This window comes from Lissotriton vulgaris, chromosome 7, assembly GCF_964263255.1.
Source record: "Lissotriton vulgaris chromosome 7, aLisVul1.2, whole genome shotgun sequence".
Lineage (NCBI taxonomy): Eukaryota > Metazoa > Chordata > Amphibia > Caudata > Salamandridae > Lissotriton > Lissotriton vulgaris.
In genome coordinates this window covers 1,303,152,605-1,303,178,360 of record NC_141695.1, presented here as the reverse complement: position 1 = coordinate 1,303,178,360, position 25,756 = coordinate 1,303,152,605, and the positions used below count along the sequence as shown (strand labels likewise).

The 25,756-nt window shown below is 44.8% G+C and overlaps 1 protein-coding gene across 1 annotated transcript in view; it reads left to right on the top strand.

The window, feature by feature from the left end:
• The window catches only part of LOC147703544 (vomeronasal type-2 receptor 26-like), a 66,561-nt gene extending 41,079 nt beyond the window's left edge, over positions 1–25,482 (top strand). The window contains exon 3 of the mRNA XM_086929509.1: positions 24,563–25,482. Coding sequence (XP_086785635.1) covers positions 24,563–25,482 — 920 coding nt within the window. The remainder of the gene's footprint in view (positions 1–24,562) is intronic.
• The last annotated feature ends 274 nt before the right edge of the window (positions 25,483–25,756 follow it).

Sequence of the window (25,756 nt, the reverse complement as noted above, 5' to 3'; positions counted from 1 at the left end):
GATAGATAGATAGATAGATAGAAAGAGAGAGAAAGAGAGGGAAAGAGAGAGGGAGAGAGAGAACGAGAGAAAGAAAGAGGGGGCCGGATCTCTGAAGGGCCAGATTCCTGAGTTGCCCCTACAGAACATACAGCTTTTTTATTTTTAGCAAAATGCATATGAAAATTGTGCTGTAAAGGTCTCTTTTAGTTTAACCCCTCCTGACAACTCAAAATGGGTGTATTTGCCATCCTCTCCCTTCTTCCTGTTTTTTATATCTGTAAGTGCTTCCTGATGAGGTTTAATTCCTTGGACAGGTGCCTCGTTGCCTACTTGTAACTATTCTCTGACCCTGCTTCAAGGGTCAGAGCAGGGTCAGAGAATAGTTGCAAGTAGGCACGAGGCGCCAGGAAGCAATTAGCAGCAGGTGAAGTTAATTTGTTTTTAACCCTTTTGTAAAAGTTTACAAAGAAATTAGGTTAAACTTTTGCACCTACTGCTGTACCCTTGCTTGGCTGAAAATTAGTTCCCGCTGATTCGCGGATTATACCGCGATTTCGCGAGATTCGTGGATCGCGAAATCGCGGAAAATCCGCAAATTTGCCCGCGAAACGGATTTTACGCCCACCCTTACTCATAAGGTCATGAACTCCATCCACTCAGGATCACCTTCAGACCCCTGCCCACACCACGTTTTCAACAAAGCAGACGCACCATCGCACCCCAATTACAGAAGGTCATCAACATCTCCTTCGAGACAGCGACATTCCCAGAAAGCTGGAAGCACACCGAAATCAGCTCCTCAAGAAACCCAAGGCGGACCCCAAGGACCTAAAGAACTTCTGGCCCATCTCCCTGCTCCCTTTCCCGGTGAAAGTCATTGAGAAAATCGTCAACATGCAACTGGCCCGCCACCTCGAGGACAACAACATCTTAGACCCGTCCCAGTCTGGATTCAGACGAAACCACAGCACTGAGACAGCCCTTATCATCTCCATGGACGACATCAGGCGCCAACTAGACAACGGCGAAACATCAGCTCTCATCCTCCTGGACCTGTCAGCAGCCTTTGACACGGTCTGCCACCGCACACTAAAGACACGCCTCTAAGAAGCCAGAATCCAAGAGAAGGCCCTGGACTGGACCACATCCTTCCTCTCAGGCAGAACCCAGAGCGTCCGCCTACCTCTGTTACGGTCCGAATCCACCGACATCATTTGAGGTGTACCACAGGGCTCATCCCTCAGCCCGACACTGTTCAACATCTACATGGCCTCCCTCGCACAAGTGGCTTGCCAGCATGACCTAAACATCATCTCATACGCCGAAGACACCCAGCTCTTCCTCTCCCTCACCAAGGACCCACTCACCGCCAAAACCAACCTCCATGAGGGAATGAAGGCCGCCGCCGATTGGATGAGGAGCAGCCGTCTGAAACTTAACTTGGACAAGATGGAGGTCCTCAGCCTCGGCCCCACCCCCTCTTCCTTGGACGACTCCTGGTGGCCAACCGCACTGGGAAAAGCACCGACACCCACCAACCACGCGCGCAACCTAGGATTCATCCTTGACTCCTCCCTCTCCATGTCGAAGCAGGTCAATGCTATCTCCTCCTCCTGCTACAACACCCTCCGCTTGCTCCGAGGATCTACATGTGGATCCCGACAGAAACAAGAAGAATGGTGACACAGGCCCTCGTCAGCAGCAGACTAGACTACGGCAACGCACTCCATGCAGGAATCCCGGCCAAACACCTGCGACAACTACAACACATCCAAAACACCTCCGCCTGCCTGATCCTCAACGTCCCCCCACCTCAGAGACCTACACTGGCTCTCCGTCAACAAGAGGTTCACCTTCAAGCTCCTCATCCATGCACACAAATCCCTCCACAACAGCGGTCCAGCCTACCTGAACAGCAGACTCAGCTTCCACACCCCCACCCGCCAGCTTAGCTTGGCCAGCATCGCCCTCGCCACCATCCCCCGTAACAATGAATGAATCCGGCGGCAGATCCTTCTCCTTCCTCGCCACCAAGACCTGGAACATCCTCCCCACCCACCTGCGGCAGACCCAAGACCTGCTCACCTTCAGAAGACTCCTCAAAACCTGGCTCTTCGGGCAGTAGAGGTACCACCTCACCTCAGCGCCTTGAGACTCTCATGGGTAAGTAGTGCGCTTTACAAATTCTTTGATTGATTGATTGAATGTTGCTCTAACATCTGTGAGGCACATACACTTTTAAGTGTGTTTCAAATAGACCTAATCTTACATTTTGAAAATCCACTATCTAATCAAGAAATGTATAAAAAAAAATGTACAAACATATGTAATGGGTTCCCATGTTATTATTTATAGTGCACTATTTCATTTTTGTTCTGGCTCTCTCTAAAGGGTAAGCACATAAAATGTGGGCCCTCACCTCTCCTGTGATATCATCATGCCTATCAGATTCTAGAGATATGGGGCCCGATGCAGGTAATCTCAATTTACAGATTCTTAAATACCTAATTTTAGTAATCGGTAAATATGATGGAGGTAGAAAATCGGTAAAATTTACCGATCCTCTAATATTCCTTATTACCGATTCGGTAATACCGATTCGGTAATAAGGTAATAATTCATTCCTATGGGCCTAGAGGCCCATAGGAATGAATGGGAAGCCATTCACTATTACCGATTCAGTATTACCAAATCGGTAATAGCAGGAGCATATTCAAGGGTGGCAGGGTGTCACATTGACACCCTGTTGCACCCCTGAATCATGCATGTGTGCACATGTGGCGCACATACATGACCTAAGGGCATGTATGTCTGCCACATGGCAAATAATTGCTTTTTTATAGGTATTCAGTATTTACCACCAACTTGTAGTTGGTGGTAAATAACGAATCCTTAAAGCAAAAATGCACTCACTTAAGTGCTACCTACATAGGATTTAAGGATTCTGTAATTTACCGATTCCTTAAAATAAGGAAGCAGTATTTTACCGATTCCTTAAAATAAGGAATCGGCAAATTACCGAATCCTTATTTACAGCCTCCTACATTGGGAAGGGCTAAATACCGGTCGGTAAAGGGAAATTCACCGATTTTTGTCCGTTCCCGACCGGTATTTAGCTACCTATATTTGGCCCATGGTTCCTTTACCTATGCAATCTAATTATAAAATATTTTGCAGCACTCATTTGTCTTACAGTTATTTGCAAGGTCACATTCACACTTACATGTCCAAGAAACTCTAAATTAATTTTGTTAGGGCCTGTGCATCTGAATTTACATGTTTGTTTACAGCACTTGTTGTGGAACTGCTCAAATGGTGGTAATTAAATGGTTTCTTGCATGCCAATACAGGATATGTGCAGTCAAGTATAGAAACATTTAATGTACATATTTCCTATTATTATAACAATGAACCAATTATACAGTACAATATATTTTTAGGCTGACAAGGATATTGCTTGTCCTTACAATAGTTTAACAATGCCTCAATAGGGGTGGACAGAACTTCACTCCACGGAATTCCATGGAGTTACATAAAACGATACTAAATTCTGTGGAGTTCGGCCGATGGATGGAAATATACACCTCGTGTTTTTCTCACTGTGATTTAGCACTGGTAGTGCATTCACGCTAAAAAATCAGAGTGAATGGCTTCACGAGAATGCAATAGCATACAGCCATTCAAGTTCATTTTGCTGCTGCTTAAGTAAAAAATATACTCGAGAAGAAGCCCTTACTCTGACAGCTCGTGACCGCCCGCATTAGAAAATCTCATTAGAAGTCCTCCTAGCAACTAAATATCACATTAGGGGATGCCATATCTCGCTTGTGCTTGCCGGCCCGCATTTATGGCTCCTCACCGGAGAATGTAAATGTAAATGTGGCGTATTTGTATAGCGCGAACAGTGACCCGGAGGCATCCCGGCGCTTGTACTCCTACCACAAGGGAACCCCTCCTGGCTTTTCCTTGTGGGGTGTCCACTCCTGGGCATCCCATGCTGAAACCAGGCATCCCTTGTGTATCAGGGGGCCTTTGTGGAGACTAAGCAAGCTATTGCCCAGAGTTGCAGCGTGGGACCCATGCTTAGAATCGGCACTGAGGCGAGAATATCCGGTCAGAGGAATTTAAGCCCGAAACCCGCCGAGGCGGGAATCGAACCCTGGTCCCTGGCCAGCGTTCTGCATCAAGGTCTGCCGCTCTAAGCGTTGAGCCACACTTCTCCACTGAAGAAGAAATTCCATCACTAAAAAAGATCTATATAAAGACATATGACCCTAAAGAAAAGAAAGATTAGAAGTAACCCTGGGTGGAGTATGCAGAGTGGCATTCCGCGGAGTTTCACAGAGTTAAAAAAAATCTCAGTGGAACTCTGCTCCGCCTCACTCCCAAAAATGTTGTTTAAATGGTAAAAAAAACCACATAACTGCTCTCTGATGTTTGCGGACCGCCCTACTCCTCGCTGTGGTGTCTCCTCCTTGCCACCGACTTCCTCCTAGTTGCTGGTCACAACGCCTATGTTTTACGTCTTGTGTGGGCTGCGCATGCGCAGTCCACGCAAGACGTAAAATGTACGGGTTTGCAGCGAGGACAGCGGTGGGGAGGAGAGACACGACGGCGAGGAGAAGGGCGGCCCACAGATGCCAGATAGCAGGTAAGTGGGTTTTTTCCACCCTTTTTTTGGCCGTGGCACAGGGGCTGAGTGGTGTACTCCGCTCCTCCACGGAGTCAGAGTTATGCCCCAACTTTGCGATCCTAGTGGAGCACGCAGTTGGTAAAACTCCATTTTCAGAACAGAGTACACTGCCTGGGATTTGGGTAAAGCACATAGGAATCTAGTCGTAAGAGCAGAAAACCAAGGGTCCACGTATACTAAATCGGCCCTCCTCTCCGATATGATATATTGTCATTTTGTCATCAAGGTCAATGCCATCCAAATGACCACCTAGCAATGGGGCAAATTACACTCCATAAACAGATAAACCTCCATTCATAATTCAGGAGGAGAGGTGGGACTTTTCTTAAGGGGTTATGAGGTGGTTTGTGAACTAGGAGGATGGGTGGATGAAGTGAGTGTAGCAGGTGTGTGGGAAGTAGATATTGTAGGAATTGTTGCTGTGTTGGTGTGTGTGTATGTGTGTGTTGGATGGCTGAGTGTGTGTCTGAAGTTTTAGGAAGGTGTGCTTTCGGGTGTGTGCTGAAATGTGGGATGTGTTTTTGATTTGGATGTAAGTGTTGGTTTTGTCAATGAATTGACTTGGGATGTGTATGGTGTGGTTTGTTTGGTTGATGGTGTGTGTTTGTTTGAGGGTGTGTGTTTCTGTGGTGTGGTTTGCATGGTTGGTGTTGTGTATTTATCTAAAGGTGTGTGCTTCTATGGTGTTGCTTGTTGGGCTGATGGAGTGTGCTTGTCTGAAGGTTTGTGTTTTTTTGGTATGGTTTATTTTTATGAGGTTGTGTGTTTATATAAGGTTGTGGTGGTGATAGAGGTTGAGGTAGTAGTTGATGATGTGATGGTATTTGGGGGGGTGTGGTGGTGACCGTGGTAGTGAGCTCGATCATTGAAAATATTGGTGGATGGATGGGAATATAGCAGTATTTGGGTGTTGTGATGTGTCTGTGGTTTTGAAAGGTGTAGTGCTACTTGATGTATGTGGAGGTTTATGTTTGTGTGTGGGGCATATTTACAAGGAACTAGCTCTGCCACACCATCAGTGCTTCACACTGCTCCATATTTACAAACTGATGCATTGGGCCCAATCCATCAGTTTGTAGAGGTCACACTATACCTGTGCCAGGTACAATGTGTGCAGGTTAGGCGTTCCAATGTTAAAAGCCTTGTAGAAGTGACACAATGTAATAATGTATAACTTTTCACTGCATCACTACATGACTTGACTACATCGAAATCAATGTGCCTTCTCAAACCAGGCGTAAGGATTGATGAAGGTCTTTTAATATGGGACTCCCTTCTGTGATCCGATGCAGTGCTGGAGTTGCATCAGTCTTATGACCAACTCCAGCAATGCACCACTTTAACGCCAAAAGATTCAACAGAATTTCTGATGGATCTGTGAATCCTTGTGCCATGGAACACTGTATTGTAAATGCAGCTCATCCACAACGATGTTAAGGCATTTGCGGTAGGCACCAGAAATCCAATGTAACACTGCTGATGGTTCAGTTCTTGTAAATATGCCTCTATGTTTTTACTTATTACTAGTAGTGTCTGTGTTTGAGCCTGTGTGCTTATCTAAGTGTATAGGTGTGAGTGGGAGTGTGTAGCTAGTGTATGGTGTTGATACAGAGGTTGTTGGTAGGGATTTGGTGGTGGGAGGATGGATTAGTGAAGGTGAAAGATTTTGAGAGGAAGGGGTAGGTGTTGATGGATGGGGACAGTGATATCTCAGAGTGTTCGTAGACATCAAAAGACCAAAGGGGAGTAAATGCACTACGCTGTGTGGTGTCTATACTCCTATATATGCTTTAAAAAAATAATTTTTAAGGACTCCCACCCACTGTTAGTTTTATTATTGACATGCTTCATCATCGTGGTATCACCCAGATAAATCTAGGTATCTGGGTGGTCTCAACCTGAAAAATGAAAAGGAGCTTTTGATAGTACTTTTTCTTTGGATTTATGTTGTAAAATTGCCTATGGGTACCTGGACGGATTTAATTCTAATGTATTGTTAATTTGAGAAAGTAGAACCCCGGGCAAGATTCAAAACAGCTGGTGATGTTCACTGAGTTGATTATGCACTATGACATTAAATATCAGGTCTACAGGTTTTAGCCAACGGTGCCAACAGCTGGTCAAATGTCTTTCTTCAGGAACAAAATAGAGGTAGATCCCCTGTAATCATATATTAGATATTTCTTTATTGATGTGTTCACCCTAGTACATGCCATAATGCTTGCAAACAATCATTCACAATTACATGCCACTCTAATTTGTACTCATCCTCCCGAGGTTCTTCCCTAGTATTCTTTTTCAGTACCTATGGGTAAAAACATTACTCTTATTATCATTCCCACCATAGTACAGCTCTTCTTGTTCACTCTGGTACGACTTGATGAGCACTGCAAAACAAACCCTTAAGAGAAAAAACGTGAATGCATACTCATGCACTAGACAGACATGACTACTGCTCTTAAAAATCAAATTCATAAAGTTCTTGATTTGAACCTGTGAGGGCTTAAATTCTACAGTTTTATAGTTGACGTGCAACATACTTCTGCCAGTGTTAAAATCATGATGCATACTTGTCTCAAACCCTATTGTAACCCAATGATGGTAGTCGGGTTGGTTCAGCCTAGTAGTCACACATTGTGAAGATAAGGTAAAGAAGATTTTCGAGCGGGCCCATCTGCCTTCCCAAAGTGGAAGCATGCCTTGGTCAAACCCCAACCTCCTTCCGTCAAAGGCCATGAACTGGCATCCTAGGCTAAAAAAGCAACCTTTTCCCCTACATCTTAACATCTTGGCTGCTATGGCTTTTCCCCTCCTGTGCTGATTTATTGAAAACCCCATTATACATGACGAGCTCAGCTCGTCATGAGTGCAGCTCCGCTGTGCCTCATGACGAGCTGAGCTCGTCATGAGCATGGAAGGTGCTAATCTGCTTACGATGAAGGCATCTTTTCATTTGATTTGGGATGTGTCACCTGATTCCTCCTAAGTGACCACAGTGATGAAGTAATCGTCTGTTGCGTCATACACGTACCATGTGCATGTCTTTCCATCATGTTACTCATATTGTTATGTCAAGAAGATGTCAACACCTGATATTCTATGTTCATGTGTGTGCTACCTCACTGGGTAATCAAGTTTATCCTTCTCCTTTCAACGTCTATATGCATATCTGCTGCCAGATTGTATGGCACTGGTCATGTTTTTAGACCCGGAGGATGTATCATTTATTTGGATTGTTTAGCCTAGTGGAACTACGAGTACCAAAATCCCACTTTTCTAATATTGTTTTTCTTTACACCCACCGTCTAAAGGATTTCATTGTGCATTCTCAGATAATGGGTTTGAAGATGATCATTTAGTATCACCCCCACCCTCTAGTCATTAGACATCAAGATGCAAATGTAATGCTGCAGGTTGTGCAAAAGTAGTCCTGTTGCAAAGAATAAGGGAATATGTAAAAAAGCCTTGTTGATGTAATAGCTTATACATAAATGTGGGGATACTCAAGAGAGTTTGTGGTCTGTAGAATCTTATCATTACCATATATGTAATATTGATATTATTTCTTAGAAGCTGCCCAAGGGATGTTGTCATTCACTCCCAGGAATTGGGTACATAGACAACAAATCAATCTTTGTTCTTTTTGTATAAATATATTTCTGTAATACCCAAGGATTTGTTTCACAAAGATCCAGGGATTTACTTTGTGTTTCATTAGTTCACATACTGTACTCTAACCACAGTGGATTTGTTTGACTCAATATGAACTTTATTGCAAAATTGTGTACATATAAACCCAGTATACGGGGAGTGAAGATACTCCTCACTGATGTAACGTGGAGCTGTTGGAAGAGTGTGTCTTCAAATGCAAAATAATTCCTCATTAGAGCTAATCTAGCACAATTCAAAATAAAGTGACATGGTCTTTAGTATGTACAAGTCTTCTGAAAAAGTACTTCCTCTAGTACTCGCAGGATTACTTCCTGAGATATGCCTGTGTAGAGACTCTCAAAGTAGAGACCTACTAATAAGTTATTCTCTGGGTCTTCTTCACGGTGTAAAAAGCAGTCTTGCACACCTCTGTCCAGATCACCTTTCAGGGCTGCTTCCTAGAAGGGAGCAAAATATGTGCTATGCGCTTTGACAAATAGTGAAGCCCAGGAAGGCCCTCACTTCTATTCGGGTCTTAGGAGTTTACCAAGCCAGAATTGTCTGAATTCTCACCAGGAAGGTCTATACCTTGTTTCCTCTAACTTTGTGACCCAAGTAGACCACATAATCCTACCCTATCTGGCACTTACTGGCTTTGATAGTCTGTCCTGCTCTGCGAAGCACCTGAAGAACCTCTCTGAGGTGGCACAGGGGGTCTTCCCATCTAGAACTGAAGACCACAATGTCATCTAGGTCAGCTGTACTGAAGTTCTCCAACCCAGCCAGAACCTGGTTGACCAGTACCTGGAAGATGACAGGGGCATTCTTGAAAATGAAGGGCATCACTCAGAACTGGCCTTCTAGGTTAGAGAATGCCATCCTCTCTTTGGCCCTCTCAGTTAAGGTGATCTGTCAGTACCCAAGCGTTAAATTAAACATGCTGAGGAATGTAGCCGCCCCTAACCCGTCAATGAGCTCCTCAGCTCAGGTGATGGCGTATGCATCAGTCTTGGTGACTGCATTGTTTACCCAATAATCCATGCAGACCCTCAATTTGGGGTGATATCTAGAGGGACAGCCTGTGGAACCAGCACCAGTGGGCTGGACCAAGAGTTGCTTGAGGGTTCAACTACTCCTAGGTCAAGTACTTTGGAGACTTCTTCCATTATGCTGACTCTCACTTTGTCAAACAGCCTGTAGATTTTATTCTTTACAGACATACTGTCCCCAGCATCAATAGCATGGGTACACTATGTAGTGATCCCTGGGGTTTTAGAGAAGAGAGATGCAAACTGTTCCAACACTTGGCAACAATCTCTGTGTTGTTCTAGGGTAAGGGTAGGGTAGAGGTTGACACATTCCACTGACACATCCTGCTTCATGGAAGAACAGAGGTCAGGGAGGGGTTTACTCTGTTCTTCCACTCCATCATCCGTGATGAGGAGCATGGTAACATTTGACCTCTCTAATTGGGTTTTGAAGTAATTGACATGCAGGACCTGTAAAGTATTCCAGAGGGTCTATGAGGTCCGTCAAGTAGAAGCCATCCCCCTTGTGGTCATTCACCTCATAAGGCCCAGACCATAAGTCTAGTAGGGCCTTGGTCTTCACAGGCTCCATCACCGACACTTTTGTGCCAGGCTGAAACTCGACCAGAGTGGCCTTCAGGTCATACCATTGTTTCATAACCTCATGATTAGCTGCTGGATTATCCTTTGCCTTCTCCCAAAAGCACTTCATCTGGGTACAGAGGGCTAGCAAATATCTGACCACACCCTGAGGGGCTTTTTTGTTTTGGGTGCTTGCTCTCATCCCTCCTTCACCAGGCTGACAGGTCCTCTGACAAGATGCCCATGCAGAAGTTTAAAGAGGCTAAATCCAACCCAATTCTGCTGTACCTCCCTCTATGCAAACAACAGACATGGTAGAAGGATGTCCCACTTCTTCCTCAAGGACTCTGACAAGCCCATAAGCATGGTTTTAGGGTCTTGTTGAGACTTTCAACTAGCCTGCTGGTTTGAGGGTGATAGGGTGTGGAGTATTTGTACTTTTTCCCCCATGCTGACATGAAGTTTGTAACTTATTCAGACACTCCTTCCTTGGGGAACTCTTCATGGGTAAATTTCTCCATCAGTGCCCTGGCCACTGCTGGTGCATTCATTGTCCTCAGAGGTAAAGCCTCTGAGTACCGAGTGGCATAGTATACCAAGACATGGATGAACCAGTTGTCCAGGGCTGTCTTTAAGTCCAGGGGCCCAACAATGTTGATGGTCACCCTCTCAAAGGGATTGCCAATGATGGGAAAAACAACCAGGGGAGCCATGATCTGCAGAACGCATTTGTGGCCATCCTCATTCTAGGCCAATAGAAGTGGGTGGCAGTCCTGCCAAAGGTTTTGACTTGCCCCAGATGGCCTGCCAGAGGAAAATCACAAGCTTGTTTCAGTAGGAAGGCCTTGTAGCACTGGTGGATGGACACCAGGTCACGCATTGCACCAGGCTCAGGAACCTTAGGCTTGCTCGAGAGAAGACCATTCTCACAGTACATCAGGTGATAACCAGATGTCTCACCAGCTGCCTAGGCCTCTGTCTAGTGCTGTGGGACCTCCAGAATGGGGTACTCCTTTTGTGCTTTGCAGAATTTCTCCCTTGTGTATCTTTCTTCCTTCCACCAATTGGTCAACTCACGTTGGTTACCCAGGACAACAATGTCCTCCCTTACAGATTCCGGGTGTCACCCTCAGGCTCCACCTCCTCCATGACCATTGGAGTTTCAGGAGTGTGTTTCCCACAGACACTGCCCTTTCTCTTCTTCCCAGGCAGGTGGGCCATTCCTCCAGGCTGCAGGTTCTTCTATCTATTATTATTATTAATATGTAGCTTACAGAGCACACGGCTACCCCCAACAGGAGTGTCCCAGCGCTGATAGCGGAGATAGATGGATCAGGAGATCAGCACTGTGGGGCCCGCATGAATCTACGGGAGACTGAATAGCCATGTTTTCAGTAGCTTTCGGAAGCTAGGCTCCGATGAGGCCTTTCTGATTTGTATGGGTAGAGCATTCCAGAGGATACTTGTTTCAACTGACAATGAGCGTCCGCCCAATCTGGCCTTGGTAAAGCGAGAATTAACGAGAAGTTCTTGGTCATTAGACCTTAGATTTCTTGTGTGGTGTTATTCGCAAATTATTTTCCTTAAGTAGTGGGGGCCAGTTCCATTTATTGCTCTGTAAGCAAGGGTGAGTGCCTTGAATTCTGTTTGTTTTCTTAACGGTAGCCAGTGAAGGCTATGTAGATGTGGTGAGATGTGATTCCTTAAAGGGACATTTCTTATGAGCCTTGCAGTTGCGTTCTGTATTGTTTCTGAGCAGATAGGCTAGTAGGCCCAGATATAGACTGTTGGCATAGTCTAATTGTGATGTCACCAGTGCATGGACAATAGTTTTTCTGCAATCCATTGGTAGGAGTTGGAGGAATTTCCGCAGTGCCTTTAGTTTCCAGAAGCATGTAGAGGAAACATGTCCTATCTGGGTTTTGCACAACAGTGTATTGTCGAATTTGAATCCCAAATTCCTTGCCGATGAGTCAGGGCAACAAAGGTCGGGTCGGGTCGGGGCGAAGAATGATTAAAAAACAATACTTCAGTTTTATCGGCGTTAAGCCGCAATCACTTTGTAGTCATCCAGGTGGATATATCTGTCAGACAATGCTTGAATTTAGTAAAAGCTGCATCTGAGTGATCCTTAAAAGAAAAAATCAGCTGTGTGTCATCAGCATATGAGATGACACTAATGTCGTGTTGCTCAATAAGTGGGGCCAGGGGGGCAAGGTAAATATTAAAAAAGGTGGGGCTGAGTGCAGAGCCCTGTGGGACTCCACAAATCAAAGGGAGGGGCGACAAGACGTGTGGTTGCAGCCTTATTCTTTGGACTCGTCCCTCAAGAGAGGAGTTAAACCAGGCTAACACAGTCCCAGTAATTCCTAGTTGCCTGGGTCTGTAGAGGAGGTTCTAATGAGACATCGTATCGAACACTGCCGACAGGTCGAGCAGCAACGGCATTGTGCAGCAACCTTTGTCCAAGGTTTCTCGGATAGTTTCATCTACTTCTAGTAATGCTATCTCAGTGCTGTAACCAGCTCTGAATCCGGACTGCGTATCGTGCAACAGCTTGTTGGATTCCAAGAAGTTGGATAACTGTTTATGTACCTCTTTCTCCAGAACCTTGGCTGGTGCTGGCAATAAAGAGATGGGTCTAAAGTTTTTTAGAATGGCCGGATCTGCATTTTCTTTTTTGAGGATGGGTTGAATGAGAGCTGTTTTCCAAACGGACGGATAAGTGCCAGTTTTCAAGAATGCGTTCCATAGCACAGTTAATGGGGGGTAATCAGGTGGGCAAGTAGTTTAAAGAATCTAGCCAGCAAGGGGTCCAAGGGGGAGCAGAATTACATTTTTAGCAGGAGATTAGGAGAGTTTTCAGGACTGATCGGGCTAAAGTTTGACCAGGTTTCTGTGGGTGGGGAAAGAGGTGTCTTCGGGGTCTCATTCTCAGTGAACGTGGTGTAGATATCTTTGATTTTGTCTTGAAAAAAGATCGAAAGATTCTCACAGAGAGTCTCTGACGTGGTGATCTTACTTTCATTGCCTCTGGTTTCATGAAGTTTTGGACAATTTTAAAAACTTCTTTAGTAGAGTTGTTTGATAATTTGGTTTGGTTAGCTATATGATTTTTTATAGCGGTATGTTTTAGTTTATGGAATTGATTCACTGCTTTCCTGTAGATGTTTTTCATTTCGATGCATAGGTTTTGCGCCATGTCTGCTCGAGCTTTTTGCAGTGGCTTTTTTCTGTTTGTAGTTCCTGCATGAACCAAGTTGCAGAGGGTTTGTGCCTGGCTGATTTCATGAGTTTCATAGGGACGATGGTGTCTAAATCAGAGGCAACCCATTGATTGAATATTGCCGCATCACAATATCGTTCACCATTGAGTGATAATGGCGTGTTATGTAGTGCAGGTCCAATGGTTTCAGGAGTGACTTTCCGCCAGTTTCTTCAGGCTTCTTGCTTGTTTACCCTATAGCATAGGTTTGTAGTGAAGGTAACGTTGAATGGTACCAGGTGGTGATCTGACCATGCAAGAGGGATGGATTTCTCTGCTGATAAGGTAGGGATATTAGTAAAAGTGAGATCTAATATGTGTCCTGCTATATGCATGGGAGTCATGTCCAATTAGTTAAGATTTAAACCTCTGAGGGTGTCGACTATTTGGGAGGCTAGAGAACATTTGGAGTTGTCTATATGGATGTTAACATCTCCTAAGACTAGATAGTTTGTATATTTCAAAGAATGGTCAGCGATCAATTCACAGATATTCCATAACTCAATGGGTTTAGAGTCAGGCAGTCTGTAGATCAGTGTTCCTGCTATAGTTAGTGTGGGGGAGATGGGAACATTTAAAGACATTGCTTCCAACAAATCTTTGATCTCCACCCTTTTAAGTGATAGCTCCCAGTCCTTTTTGATGTTAATGGCTTGTCCACCACCAAGCCTAATGCCTGCTCTGTTTTCTTTTATTCTATAGTCGTCAGGGATGGCCAAATGGACAGCTGGTGTTCCTACTCTCTTGCGTTGTTAGTTGTGCTTCCTAGTAATTGAAGCATCCCCCTGGGCTCAACCGTGGCCGGCATTTGAGCTAACATGTTGTTCAATATGTGGTTGTTTTGTTCCAAAAAAGTAGATCACAAAAAAAATCTTTACATTCTTGCTGTTCTTATATTTAGTTTTTTCCTTAAACGTGCATTTCCTTGATGTTTTCATTCAAATCAAAGTATAGTCCAATGATGTTCCATGTATTTCACATAAATGGTCCAATGCATTTCGGGGCATTAGCCCTTCATCAGGAACCCACACCTTAATACAATATAACTAACGTTGTATTTCAAGGAGACTACCCTGTCTCAAGTACTCTCTATCTACACGATGCAGAGCCCTGTGTCATCGTAAAAGATGCCCTCGATGAGGGGCTTGTGATGCGAATGCCTGGATTGAGGATGAATTATGCAGTGATGGTTAGGATGAGGCAGCAGGGGCAATGTGAAGCCCTGAGTCGGGGTTGGGATGCTCAGCTGTTTTGATGCGGAGTTCTGAGACAGGATGCATTGTCCAGCTTCTCCGATGTGGCGTTTCTGAGAGGCAATGCATCCTGCCGCCTTGCTTCTCCTGGGACCCCAGTTGGGTTGACAGAGCACATTTAGGGTTACTTCCGAGGGTCCATGGCTGTGGTGGCACCATTTGGGACTGCAGGACTCACAGCTGGCAGAGTTCAGGTGATCGTGTTCAAGGTGAATGAAGCCTGTTCTCTCCCTGAGGTTTCTGATCAGGGTACCAGCTAACAGGCCCTTGGATTCACTGTGGTGGTCTGGGTTAAAACACAAGCCCATTCCTTCACTCTGACAGCAGGATAGCAGGCATCAGGGAAGAAGGTAAGGAGGGCAGCAGAATAGTAGTTGTTCTTGCAGAGCAGCACAGCAGTCCTTCTTCTGAGTCTCCCCACAGGTCCAGTTCTGCACTGAATAGTTGGGTCTGAGTCCAATATTTATACCTGGTGCCCACTTTAAAAATTGAGAAGATTCTGGAGGTTTTTAGTCCCTGAACTTTCAAGCATCCCCTTCCTCCCTGCCCTGAAACCAGCTTGTGGCAAACCCTTTCTGAGTGTGCCTAGGCAGGTGATGTGCAAGTGTGGTAGGTGACACCCCATCACCCTCATCAAACTCATCCTGAAAACCTCTCTTCTATTTGTCTCACATAGAAGCAACACACAGAGACCAACTGCCAGCTACACCTAGTCATGTGACCTAGAGACTGGCTGCAGGCACCAAATGTTTAGGACAAGAAAATGCTAACTTTCCAAAAGTGTCATTTTAGTATTTGGTATCGAAATCCGGCTTTACCATGAAAGCTTGTGACTTAAACTCTGACTTTATCATTAACAAAGGCTTTTAATTACAATTCGTTTGACTCGAAACATGACATTTGTACCTGTTCCCAATTGAAAGTCATCACTTATTAGAACATTTGGAATGTTGGGAGCTCCATTGAAAACAATGGAGTGCTCTGGGCTTATAATGGCTGGTATAAGCCTGGAGCTCCAAAATTCCAATGTTTCGTTGTTCACAACTCTGGCTGTGAACAAAGGCTTCAGGGAACATGAGGGGACTCCAATCCCCTCACGCTCCCAAAATGCTTTGTTTTTTTGTTAGAACATTCTGTGTTCTAGTGACAGAATGTTCTAATAGCCTTATAGCCCTTCGTAGATGGGCTATACCGCTATTAAAGTCCCTCTCCCTTGTTAAAGGCCCTCGCCTTTGGCTCGGGGCCTTTAACGCTGGAGAGGGCCTTTACTAGCCGGTATAGCCCTCTATGGCGGGCTATAAGGCTATATTAAATGTGATATGCTAATGGAATGTTGCCCTTCAGTAGAGGTAGGCCGCTATTGAAAACCAAATTTAAGAGTTATTTTCTACCAAGATATGTACAACTTTCAATTGCATGTCAGATTTTTCAAATACACTGCACCCTGCCCTCTGGTATTTCTAGGGCCTGCCCTGAGGGGCACTTATATGTATTAAAAAGGAGGGATTAACAATAGCAAGAGGTTCACCTAGGCAAGTTGAAATGGCAGTTTAAAACTGCACACACAGGCTGCAATAGCAGGTAAGAGGCAATTTTAAAGGGTTATTTAAGTGGGTGGCACAATCAGTGTTGCAGGTCCGCTAGTAGCATTTCATTTACATGCCAAGGGTATATGTAGAACACCTTTACTAGGGACTTACAGGTAAATTAAATAAGCCAATTGGATGTAAAATAATCTTACCATTGTTAAAGGAGAGGGGCAAGCACTTTCTCACTGTTTAGTAGTGGTAAAGTCCATAGAGTTCTAAAGCCAGCAAAAACAGGAGGCTGGAAGGCAAAAGGTTGGAGGAAAACCACACCAAGGATTCAGGTCCAACTGTTTTTTGTTTTTTTTGTGTTCAAAACTCATACATTTCTCAAAGGCTTCAATTCCATGCTTTCAATGTATTGCAAATGTACAACTCATCTTTGAAACCTATTTTATGTTCAACCTGCACATTAGCCTGCACCTTTTACATTTCACCTGCCCTCTGCATTGAAACTTTCTTCTAGAGAGCTAAGTACAGTTTCCTCTTTTTGGTGAATAGTTTCCAACACCTTTGTCTACTAAACTTTTTCCTCTGTTCTCTGGAAAGACTCTTCATATCTATTCCACTCTCTGTGAAATTTACAGATTTCATGATGTTGAAAAACATATTTCAAGCACTTCATCAGACAATTACGTCCGATCAAAAATTCGAACTTGTGAGTTTCAAGCTTATGAACTTAACTTATAGGAATATCTCAAAAACTACTAGTAGGTTTACATAAAACAACAAAAAACACATTTTCTCAGAACAGTTTTACTATAATGAATACATTAATGACGGAGTTTATAAGGCTCTCAGCTACTCTAACAGCTTGTCTCAGCGCTAATTCCAACCTAGATCACAGTTGCTAAGACCACCTATGCCACCGTATACCAGAGCGAACAGATGCCTCTTAAGGGCCTTTCTAAAAGGGATTTCTTTGGAAATGCTCTTTAAAGCAAGAGGTGTTCCATTCTTCGCAAGCCAAACCCGAAAAGGAACGTCCACCGCATCTAATGCGCTAAAACCATAGGATTCTAATTTAGGGGCTTATTAGGATTGCGTTTTTTCCGCATCCTCTGGGCCGGCAGAAGCCACCGCTGGCCCGGAGGATGTGGAACAACCGCTGCGGACCCACCAAAGACCCACCGCCACATTAGGATGGCTGGTGGGTCCTGGTTTCAGTCTGCTGCTTTTCCGCTGCGGTTGGCTTACAACCGCGGCGGAAAAGCTCTAATATGGAGGCGGTGTCTCTCAGACACCCGCCTGCCACATTAGGATGGATTAGAAAACATGCTTTTCCACGGCGGTTTTTCCGCTGTGGGAAAGCATGTGGTACTTCACTGCAGGGGCCCTTTGCGGGCCCCCTGGGTGAAGGGGGGGTGCACATGGGGGGAACCTATGGTACCCCCCAGCATTTGTGTGCAGAAATCGGCAGGCACCGCACGGTGCCTGCCGCTTTCTGCCCACAAGTGCAATGTGTGCATTTTTACCATTGCGGTGGCTGCAGCTTGAAGCTGCATCCACCGCAATGGTAAAAATAGAGGATGTGACCGCCAGGGTGGCGGTCACATCCTAATTGCACAGGAGGGACCTCCGCAGGCCATGCGGAGGTTCCCTCCTACTCTGGGGTCGCAGACGGACGGGGTGGGGTGGGGTGGGGTGGGATGTAGGATGAGAAGTCAGCAGACAACAGAATAGGTTAAATTAAATAAATAAATAAAACCTATTCCATCAAATTCCCCGCTTCTCTCCACCGCCCCACCATGCTTACCTGCATCTGCCATGACTGGTCTGAAGGTCCAGCACAGTTAAAGCCAAGTTCTGAGTCCAGAGCAAATATTGTGCAGTAGGACATATGTCGCAGGCACTAGTGAAATTCCGACTGCAGGTTAAGGCCTTGCATTTAGAGCTTTCAGAACATAACTAAAGGACATGTGCAGCAGGCACAGATGCATGAGTGCTGATGCAGGCCCTTGGATCTCTGCCTGTTGAGCATGACTGAAGACTGAGTTAACTGACCTGAATGTGTGGTTTTTGACACAGAGCTGAGGTGAGCCACGCTCTGCTTCCAGACCCTTCATGTAGCAAGCTTGCGGGTGTTTGGGCTGGCAGCGCCATCTGCCCAGTGCTAATTGTAAAGAGCCATGGATTGTCAGACCTGTGGTAAAGTGGTGACACAGGCCTCACTCCACAAAACCAAGGTTGTGTGTACAGCTGATACAATGGTGCAGTGTCCTGGCCGAAGATCTGACAGGCCTTGAGGCCTTAGCCCATTGCTCTCCTCAGTGCACCTTGGAGCATGGACTGACGAAGGGTCTGCTTGCACATGGCTGAAAGCTCTTTACCTCCATTATAACCAATATGTGTGATAGATGCAGCTAGCATGAAAAAAGCCTCAATAAATCACTAAAAATATTTTTAAAGATGCATTTTGGATACCTTTGCTTGTAAGTCATTAATGTAAATTAACAAACAATCTCAAAAAGCCATTGGAAAACCTCACATATAGTGATGATATGATTCCACGGCAAAATCTAAAAACCCAACATTTCCCACTGAAGTTACGCTAAGCAAACCATAGCTCAAACTTCCCATGTGGTCTTCATAACCTTGCAGATAAATCATTGGTGATATCTTAAATGACATTACCAGTGCTAACACTGATGATATCACATATGAAAAGTCATTTTTAACTGAGTGATATTATTGCAATGAACTGAGTGGTACGGAAAACCATATTTAACAACCGTTGCAGTATGGAAATATATTTCAGGGGTCCCTATAAAATATTCGCCTTTCATGACAGCTTCAACCTATCTGTGCAACATTAACATTGCCCACTGTTTTATAAACATTTTTTTGACGAAAGGTGACAAAACATGAATATTCTATTTCAGGACAACATCCATTGTAAGCTGTACCTTGCAGATAACAACAGTAACAATCTTTCCCTTCTACAGACTTAATATGTTTTTAACAAACCAAAGCATGATTTTCAAAATTCTTGAATGACGTCACAGTGAGAATTCAAACGACTCTACAGATCTTTACATTGGTGTGTTGTTTAATCAACTTTCTATTCATGAAAGGAAGCTAAACATTTTAATTCCAATCAGTACTTGTTGTTATATGCACTTTGCAGGCAGCAGCCTCAAAAATCTCTTCCTTTTATAGACAGAATGATTTTTTAATAAAGCAAATAATGTGTTTTAAACGATCAAATTAATGTACAACAGCCATACATATAGTCCAGTATTTCACTTACTGTTTTCAATAAAGATTTCCTTCTTTGCAAAAACACATTCTGAAGCTAACTGCCCCAAAATAAATATTTGATTCAAAAAGCATATAACTGATGTAACATTGCTCAATGCAGTCTAGTGCTTGGGAGGGCGGAGCTAGAAACAGGAACAGGAGGAGCCGGGACCGGCTAGTGGGCGGTTAGAGTAGGGACAGGGAAGTGTGTGGAAGCAGGCAATAAAGCTCCTATAAAAGATAATATATTTGTCTGTCATCTTTGAGTCACGACACGACAACTGGCGACGAGGGTGGGATAGGTGAGTCTACCACCCACAGAACCCTTCAGGAGCATCCTGTCCCGAGCAGTGTCTGAAAAGAGAAGTAGAGAATTGCTGCTGTGGAGAGTGAGGCTGCCGCCTGAATTGAGAGGCCAGCAGCAGGTCCCTATTCCCCAGTCAGGCGACTGTTTGGAGTCCAAGAGGAGCCGAGATAACAAGCGCTGGGGCGTTTGAGAGAAAAGCGCTCGATCGCGCCAAAACGCAGCTCACGCCTAATGCTTGCAAGTTGGCACGCGCTGAAAGAACAGAAGTCGGGAGCTCACTCTGACTCTGCCTGCCACCCCAAGGTGTAAAAGATTGCCCCCTGGCAGTGGGTACTGCCCCAAGAAGGCCTGCTGACAAGTGCCATCGAGCGTGGTGGAAGACGGAGCTCGAGCGGCCCCCGACATCGTGATCTCACCCCGATGCGTGAGATTCGGCAAATTGTCGCCGAGTGAGCGTGAGACCTAACAAAGCAAGGTGGGAGTCCACCCCAACCTTACCTGAACGTGGCAGCTGCAGAAAAGGTCTGGAGATCGGAAGAGTGCCGCCCCTGAGACCGGCTGCCGGTGAGTCCTGAAGAGAGAATGAATGGAGATGATGTCTCGTGTGAGCTGAGAGGTCAGTAACGGCGGCCATTTTGAAGTCAGGCAGCTATCAGGACATCTCCTATGTGTGAATTACACACGGCCATTTTGAAGTCAGGCAGTGCAAGGAGAGGCACCATGCACAAATAAAAACAAGAGTGAATAAGGACAAACAAGCACAAGTCAGTGCAAATGTGAATTGGCAAACAAACACTGAGCAAGGCAAAAGTAGGATAAATGAACAAGCACGAGCAACTACAAGAGTGATGCAACGAGCAGTGGCCAATGCAAGTGAAGAAAAGAAACAAGCACAGACACATGCAAGAAATAGATAGAAGCGATAAGTGGACACAAACAATCACGAGTCAATGCAAAGTAGCATAATAAGAAAACAAGCCTAAGCAAACGTAAGAGGTGTGATAAGGAAGCATAAACAAGCCAAAGCAAAGACAAGAGGGAAAAGCAAATGAGCCTTGGCATATACAAAATAAGCATATGAAAAGGCAAGTAATGCAAGAAAGCAAGTGCTGGCTGACGTAAGAAGCATGAGGAAAAGAGCCTAAGCAAATGCAAGAGACAAATAAAAATAACGTTGAGCATGAACAGAAGAGTGTAGTCCTGCAGAAGACCCCGAAGAGGGCAGACTTGCTGAAGATCCCGAAGAGGGCAGAATTGCTGAAGACCCCGAAGAGGGCAGAAGTGCAGAAGGCCCAAAAGAGGGCAATCCTGCAGAGGATCCCGAAGAGGGCGAGAGTGCAGAAGGTAGTGCCAGAAGTCAAGAAAATAAATGATCCAGAAGCATGAGGAGATGAATGTTGAGGAAGCCTTTCTCTCATCAAAGGAGTGATTGGAGGACCCGTACTAGTCCAGAGGAGACGCATGAATGAACAAAGATGTCAAATGTGTAAGGCATCATCACGGAAGAGCCATCAACCAACTGCAGCTAGCATGCGACTCTAAAGAACAGGAGTCACGAGTCACACACAGTGTAGCTGAGTGGTGGCCAGTCTGAACTCAAGAGATCCAAGCTTAGCTCACTGAAGCATACGAGACAGTCGCCCCAGGGGCGGACAACATACGATAGTCACCCGGGAGCGGCGAATATACCAAAATAAAAGGAAACGACCAAACAAAGACTAGCGGCCGAGGAGGATCAGCAAAAGAAGACAGGAAGAAGGAAACAGTCCTGAGACATTGTCATACCAGCATATTCCATCATCATGTCGGTGAGAGAAGAGACACATACATGTAGCCCCTGCATTGGAGTGCCACCCCCAGTGACACAGACCGGCAACCAGAGTCTGGGTCCAGAATGGAACTGATGGCTGGAATCACTGGATGCATTTCTTGACGTTACCGGAGAGCGAAGAGATAGCAAACATCTACTATTACTACTTCAATTGGTGGGGCACGAAGGCCGACGCCTAATCAGAACCTTCCCAGCAAAGGATACAGGGACATATAGAAAACTCAAAAAGACGTTATGCGCTCAATTCACCACAAAGGTAGATGTCGATCATGAACGCATAGTTTTCAATAAAGCACGGCGGGAACCAGGGGAATCATTACCAAACTTCGTAACGCGGTTACAAAAGTTGGTGCGATACTGTCAATTCAATACATTCACAAATGAGGAAGCAATCCGCCTTCAGGCGATTGAGAGCTGTTCAAAACCAGACGCACAGCGCAAGATACTTGAAAGGCAATTCTCGTTAAAGGAAATCGTCTGGAGGGCCAAAGCTGGAGAGCGAGCCGAAACAAGAGAGTTGTCAAGAGAATTGCATATCAATGCAAGAAGAGAAGATAAGCAAAAGTAGACCTCCCTCATGTCAGAGCATAAAATTCAAGAAGCAACCGAAACCAGAAAGAGGAAGGGCGAAGGTAGACTAGAGACAAGACAGCGGGAGAGACAAAATGACATGAAAGACTCTGAGTCAACAACGCGAAGACATAAGATTGGGATGATCTAGGATTATGACAGCCTCACGGACATAATCTCAGGAAATCATTCAACTTCAAGGAGTCACTCAACAAATGGTACCAACTATTCTGAAGAAGATTCAAGTGGGATAGATCACATGGATGGAACCAATGTTGGCCTACTCAACAAGTATGAAGGAAAGACAAGCTACAGAACACCGGACCAGTCATGTCAACTCTGGGAGCCGATACACAAACACACCTGAGCAACCCGCGGGTCACCAATCTTCACAGACAAGTCAGAAGAAACGTGCAGCCATAGAAAACACCACTCCCAGGACACAGACACCAGGGACCCCAGCAAGCAAGAAGACAAAAGAGATCTCACAAAACCGGGTGATTTACTCCAACACCAGGAAGTGATAGGCAAGTACACTCAGGACACCCGTGAAAATGAGGGAACTAAGTGGAGACCAGTAACATCATACGAGAAGGGTAGCAACGAAAGGCCTTGGGATCGAACAAAAGAAATACACGCTTGGTTGTCGGACAATCATTCCATTGAAACCGCATGGAAGACATGTCGCGACACATACCCCAAGAAGTGTCCCAAAGACAACTCTAAATCTAAGAGCAGTTTGTCACAGCCTACCAGTTCAAGAAGTGTATCGGTCCAAACACATTTGAAAGAAGGGTCCAGTAGAAAAGCAACAATAGACCTCTCTGATTCAGAAGACATGTCGGTACGATCATTGGGGTCAACAGAATCACGTTCACGACAACATCCATGGCACCGATCACCTAAACGGGCCTTGGACTCAGAGACTGCTCTACCCATCCAAAACAACATATCTCACGCAGATGTCTCGGAACATTTGATTACCCCGTCGAGCAACTTGCCCTGTCTGCTGCAGTCATATCCGGACCTGAGGAGGGTACCGTCACCCCTGACGGGGTTTGCGAGGCTGACTCCAAGGGTTTTCATAAGAAAGACAACCATATGGGACACTATACATTGGCATGGGAAAGGACTGTCTCATCACTCCATCAAGAGGACAAGGTGTGTTGGCAAAGATGGATCCGCATCACGAAGACAAGAGGGGACGAGAACGGAACGTGCCCATGCCCCAATGCTCAAAGAGTTCAACATTTACAAACGCGAGTGGGAGCAGAGAGGACCAATAGAGCCTGCGTATGAGTCCCAAAACCGACCCAGGACACTCAGTGCTCTATTGTCCAACATGCAGGGTCGTGAACACGAGAGCATTGATGCCCCTGACCGAATGGGTAAAAGAAATGAATTCACAAGCGGATGCTTAGAAAAACAAGTGCCACAATGGAGAACAGACCGCCACTGCCACGCCGAGATATCAGTAGTCACACAGCAAAAATAAACCGTGACAACTGAGGAATCTGAGAACAAGCAGTTCACGCACGATGTCTCACATCTTCAAGAAGGCGCTCCCGTGGTCAAAGATGTTTGTGTTGAGACAACAGCAAGATCGACCAAAGACAGGCCCCTCACTGATTCGACATTACTGATGCTTGAAGACCGGATTGAATCTGAACTCATTTATGGGGACACCTTCCTGTGACCCAAACAGACTTTCTGCCGACTCATGAGGCTGAGTGGACAAGTGCGAACTTGGTAGAAGTTAATTTCATTTTGTTAAGAAAGGGGGAAATGTAACATTGCTCAATGCAGTCTAGTGCTTGGGAGGGCGGAGCTAGAAACAGGAACAGGAGGAGCCGGGACCGGCTAGTGGGCCGTTAGAGTAGGGACAGGGTCGTGTGTGGAAGCAGGCAATAAAGCTCCTATAAAAGATAATATATTTGTCTGTCATCTTTGAGTCACGACACAACAACAGATATCCTGGGAAAATTAAGAAGCTACTTTAACTTCAGTCTTGTGATTTATGATGCATGGAATGATACAATCTGCACAAATTGTCTGGTCCAATCATGTTCCTTGCTACTGCAGTTTTTCATTGACTGACTTGGACTATTCAGAATGGCAGCCCCACATTCCAGATGCCTATAATTAATTTGAGTTCAGATGACCCTTAGTCTTAAGGCATTTTTGCAAAAGGTGCTGAACAGATCTTCATAAAATCAAACCATATCACAAGTTGCACTACATCACTTCACCTCGCTCAAGTTCGTTAACATCCTTCAGCAGCCTTTCATACAGCTGCAACAGAAATTTCCCTATAAGACTAAATTTTTAGCATTTCTGGCAGGTTTCCTATCCATAACATTTTTCTAACGTGAAGGCAAATTAATTAAATTAAACATCAGTGTTAAGGAAAATATGATGTGACTATTGACAACACGTTCGCTGAAACCGAAAAAGTGAATATTCAAAATGACTAGAAATGTATTTTTTGCTTTCACTAACCATTTTATATGCATACCACAAACCTGTTTTTTTACATTTTGAGTACCTCAACTAAGTTTTCACTGTCTTTCCTAGATTCCTCAGACTGCTTGAAGTGCCCTGATGACCACTGGTCCAGTATCTTAAGAGACAGATGTATACGAAAATCTACTAGCTTCCTATCCTATGAGGAGCCTCTTGGTATGATATTAGCGTTAATGTCCACTGTCTTCTTCCTAAATGCCTCTTTTGTCTTTGGTGTCTTTGTTTGGCACCGGGACACTCCAGTGGTGAAAGCTAACAATCGCGGCATCAGTTACCTGCTGCTCATCTCACTCATGCTGTGCTTCCTCTGTGCCTTGAATTTCATTGGTCGTCCCACAAAATGGACCTGCATGTTACAGCAAATCATCTTCGGAGTCCTCTTCTCCCTTTGCATTTCTTGTGTGCTTGCTAAAACTATCACAGTTGTCATAGTCTTCAGAGCCACAAAGCCCAATAGCAATCTCAAGAAGTTCTTAAGTCCAAAGATTGCTTACACCATTGTTCTGACCTGCACTTTAATTCCAGTGACTATTGGTGTCGCTTGGCTGACAACGTCCCCTTCTTTCCCAGAGCACAGCACTAGCCCGGCAATGCAAGAGATATTCCTTGGATGCAATGAAGGCTCCGTTGGATGGTTCTACAGTATGCTGGCCTTCATGGGGCTCTTAGCTTGTGCCAGTTTCTTGATCTCCTTCCTGGCCAGGAACTTACCTGACAGCTTCAATGAGACCAAATTCATCACATTCAGCATGCTAGTGTTCGTCAGTGTTTGGTTGTCATTCATACCAGCTTATCTGAGCACAATGGGAAAGTATATGATTGCTGTTGAGATTTTTGCAATTTTGTCATCTGGCGCTGGACTTCTCTTTTGTATATTTGGTCCCAAAGTATTCATAATATTTTGGAGGCCAGAGAGGAACACAAGAGACTACTTATCTTCAAAATCAAAGTCAAGTTTCAAAAATGAATAACAATGCTAACAATTGTTCATATGTGGTTTGTTTTCCATATAATGTACTTCACCTACTGCAGAAAGGTGTACATTACATATGTAGCACACTGATGAGCAATTGTTCAATTGCACAAAATCTATATCATATCACAGGAACAACTTTGGAATGACATCCTAATAGTTCAACAGCAGATATAATAGGAGTTTACTATCAAATTGAAAGTTTTAATTTGGTGTACAATTCATGTAACTACAAGATTTAAAATGTATTTATTAATATGTTAAAGCAATGT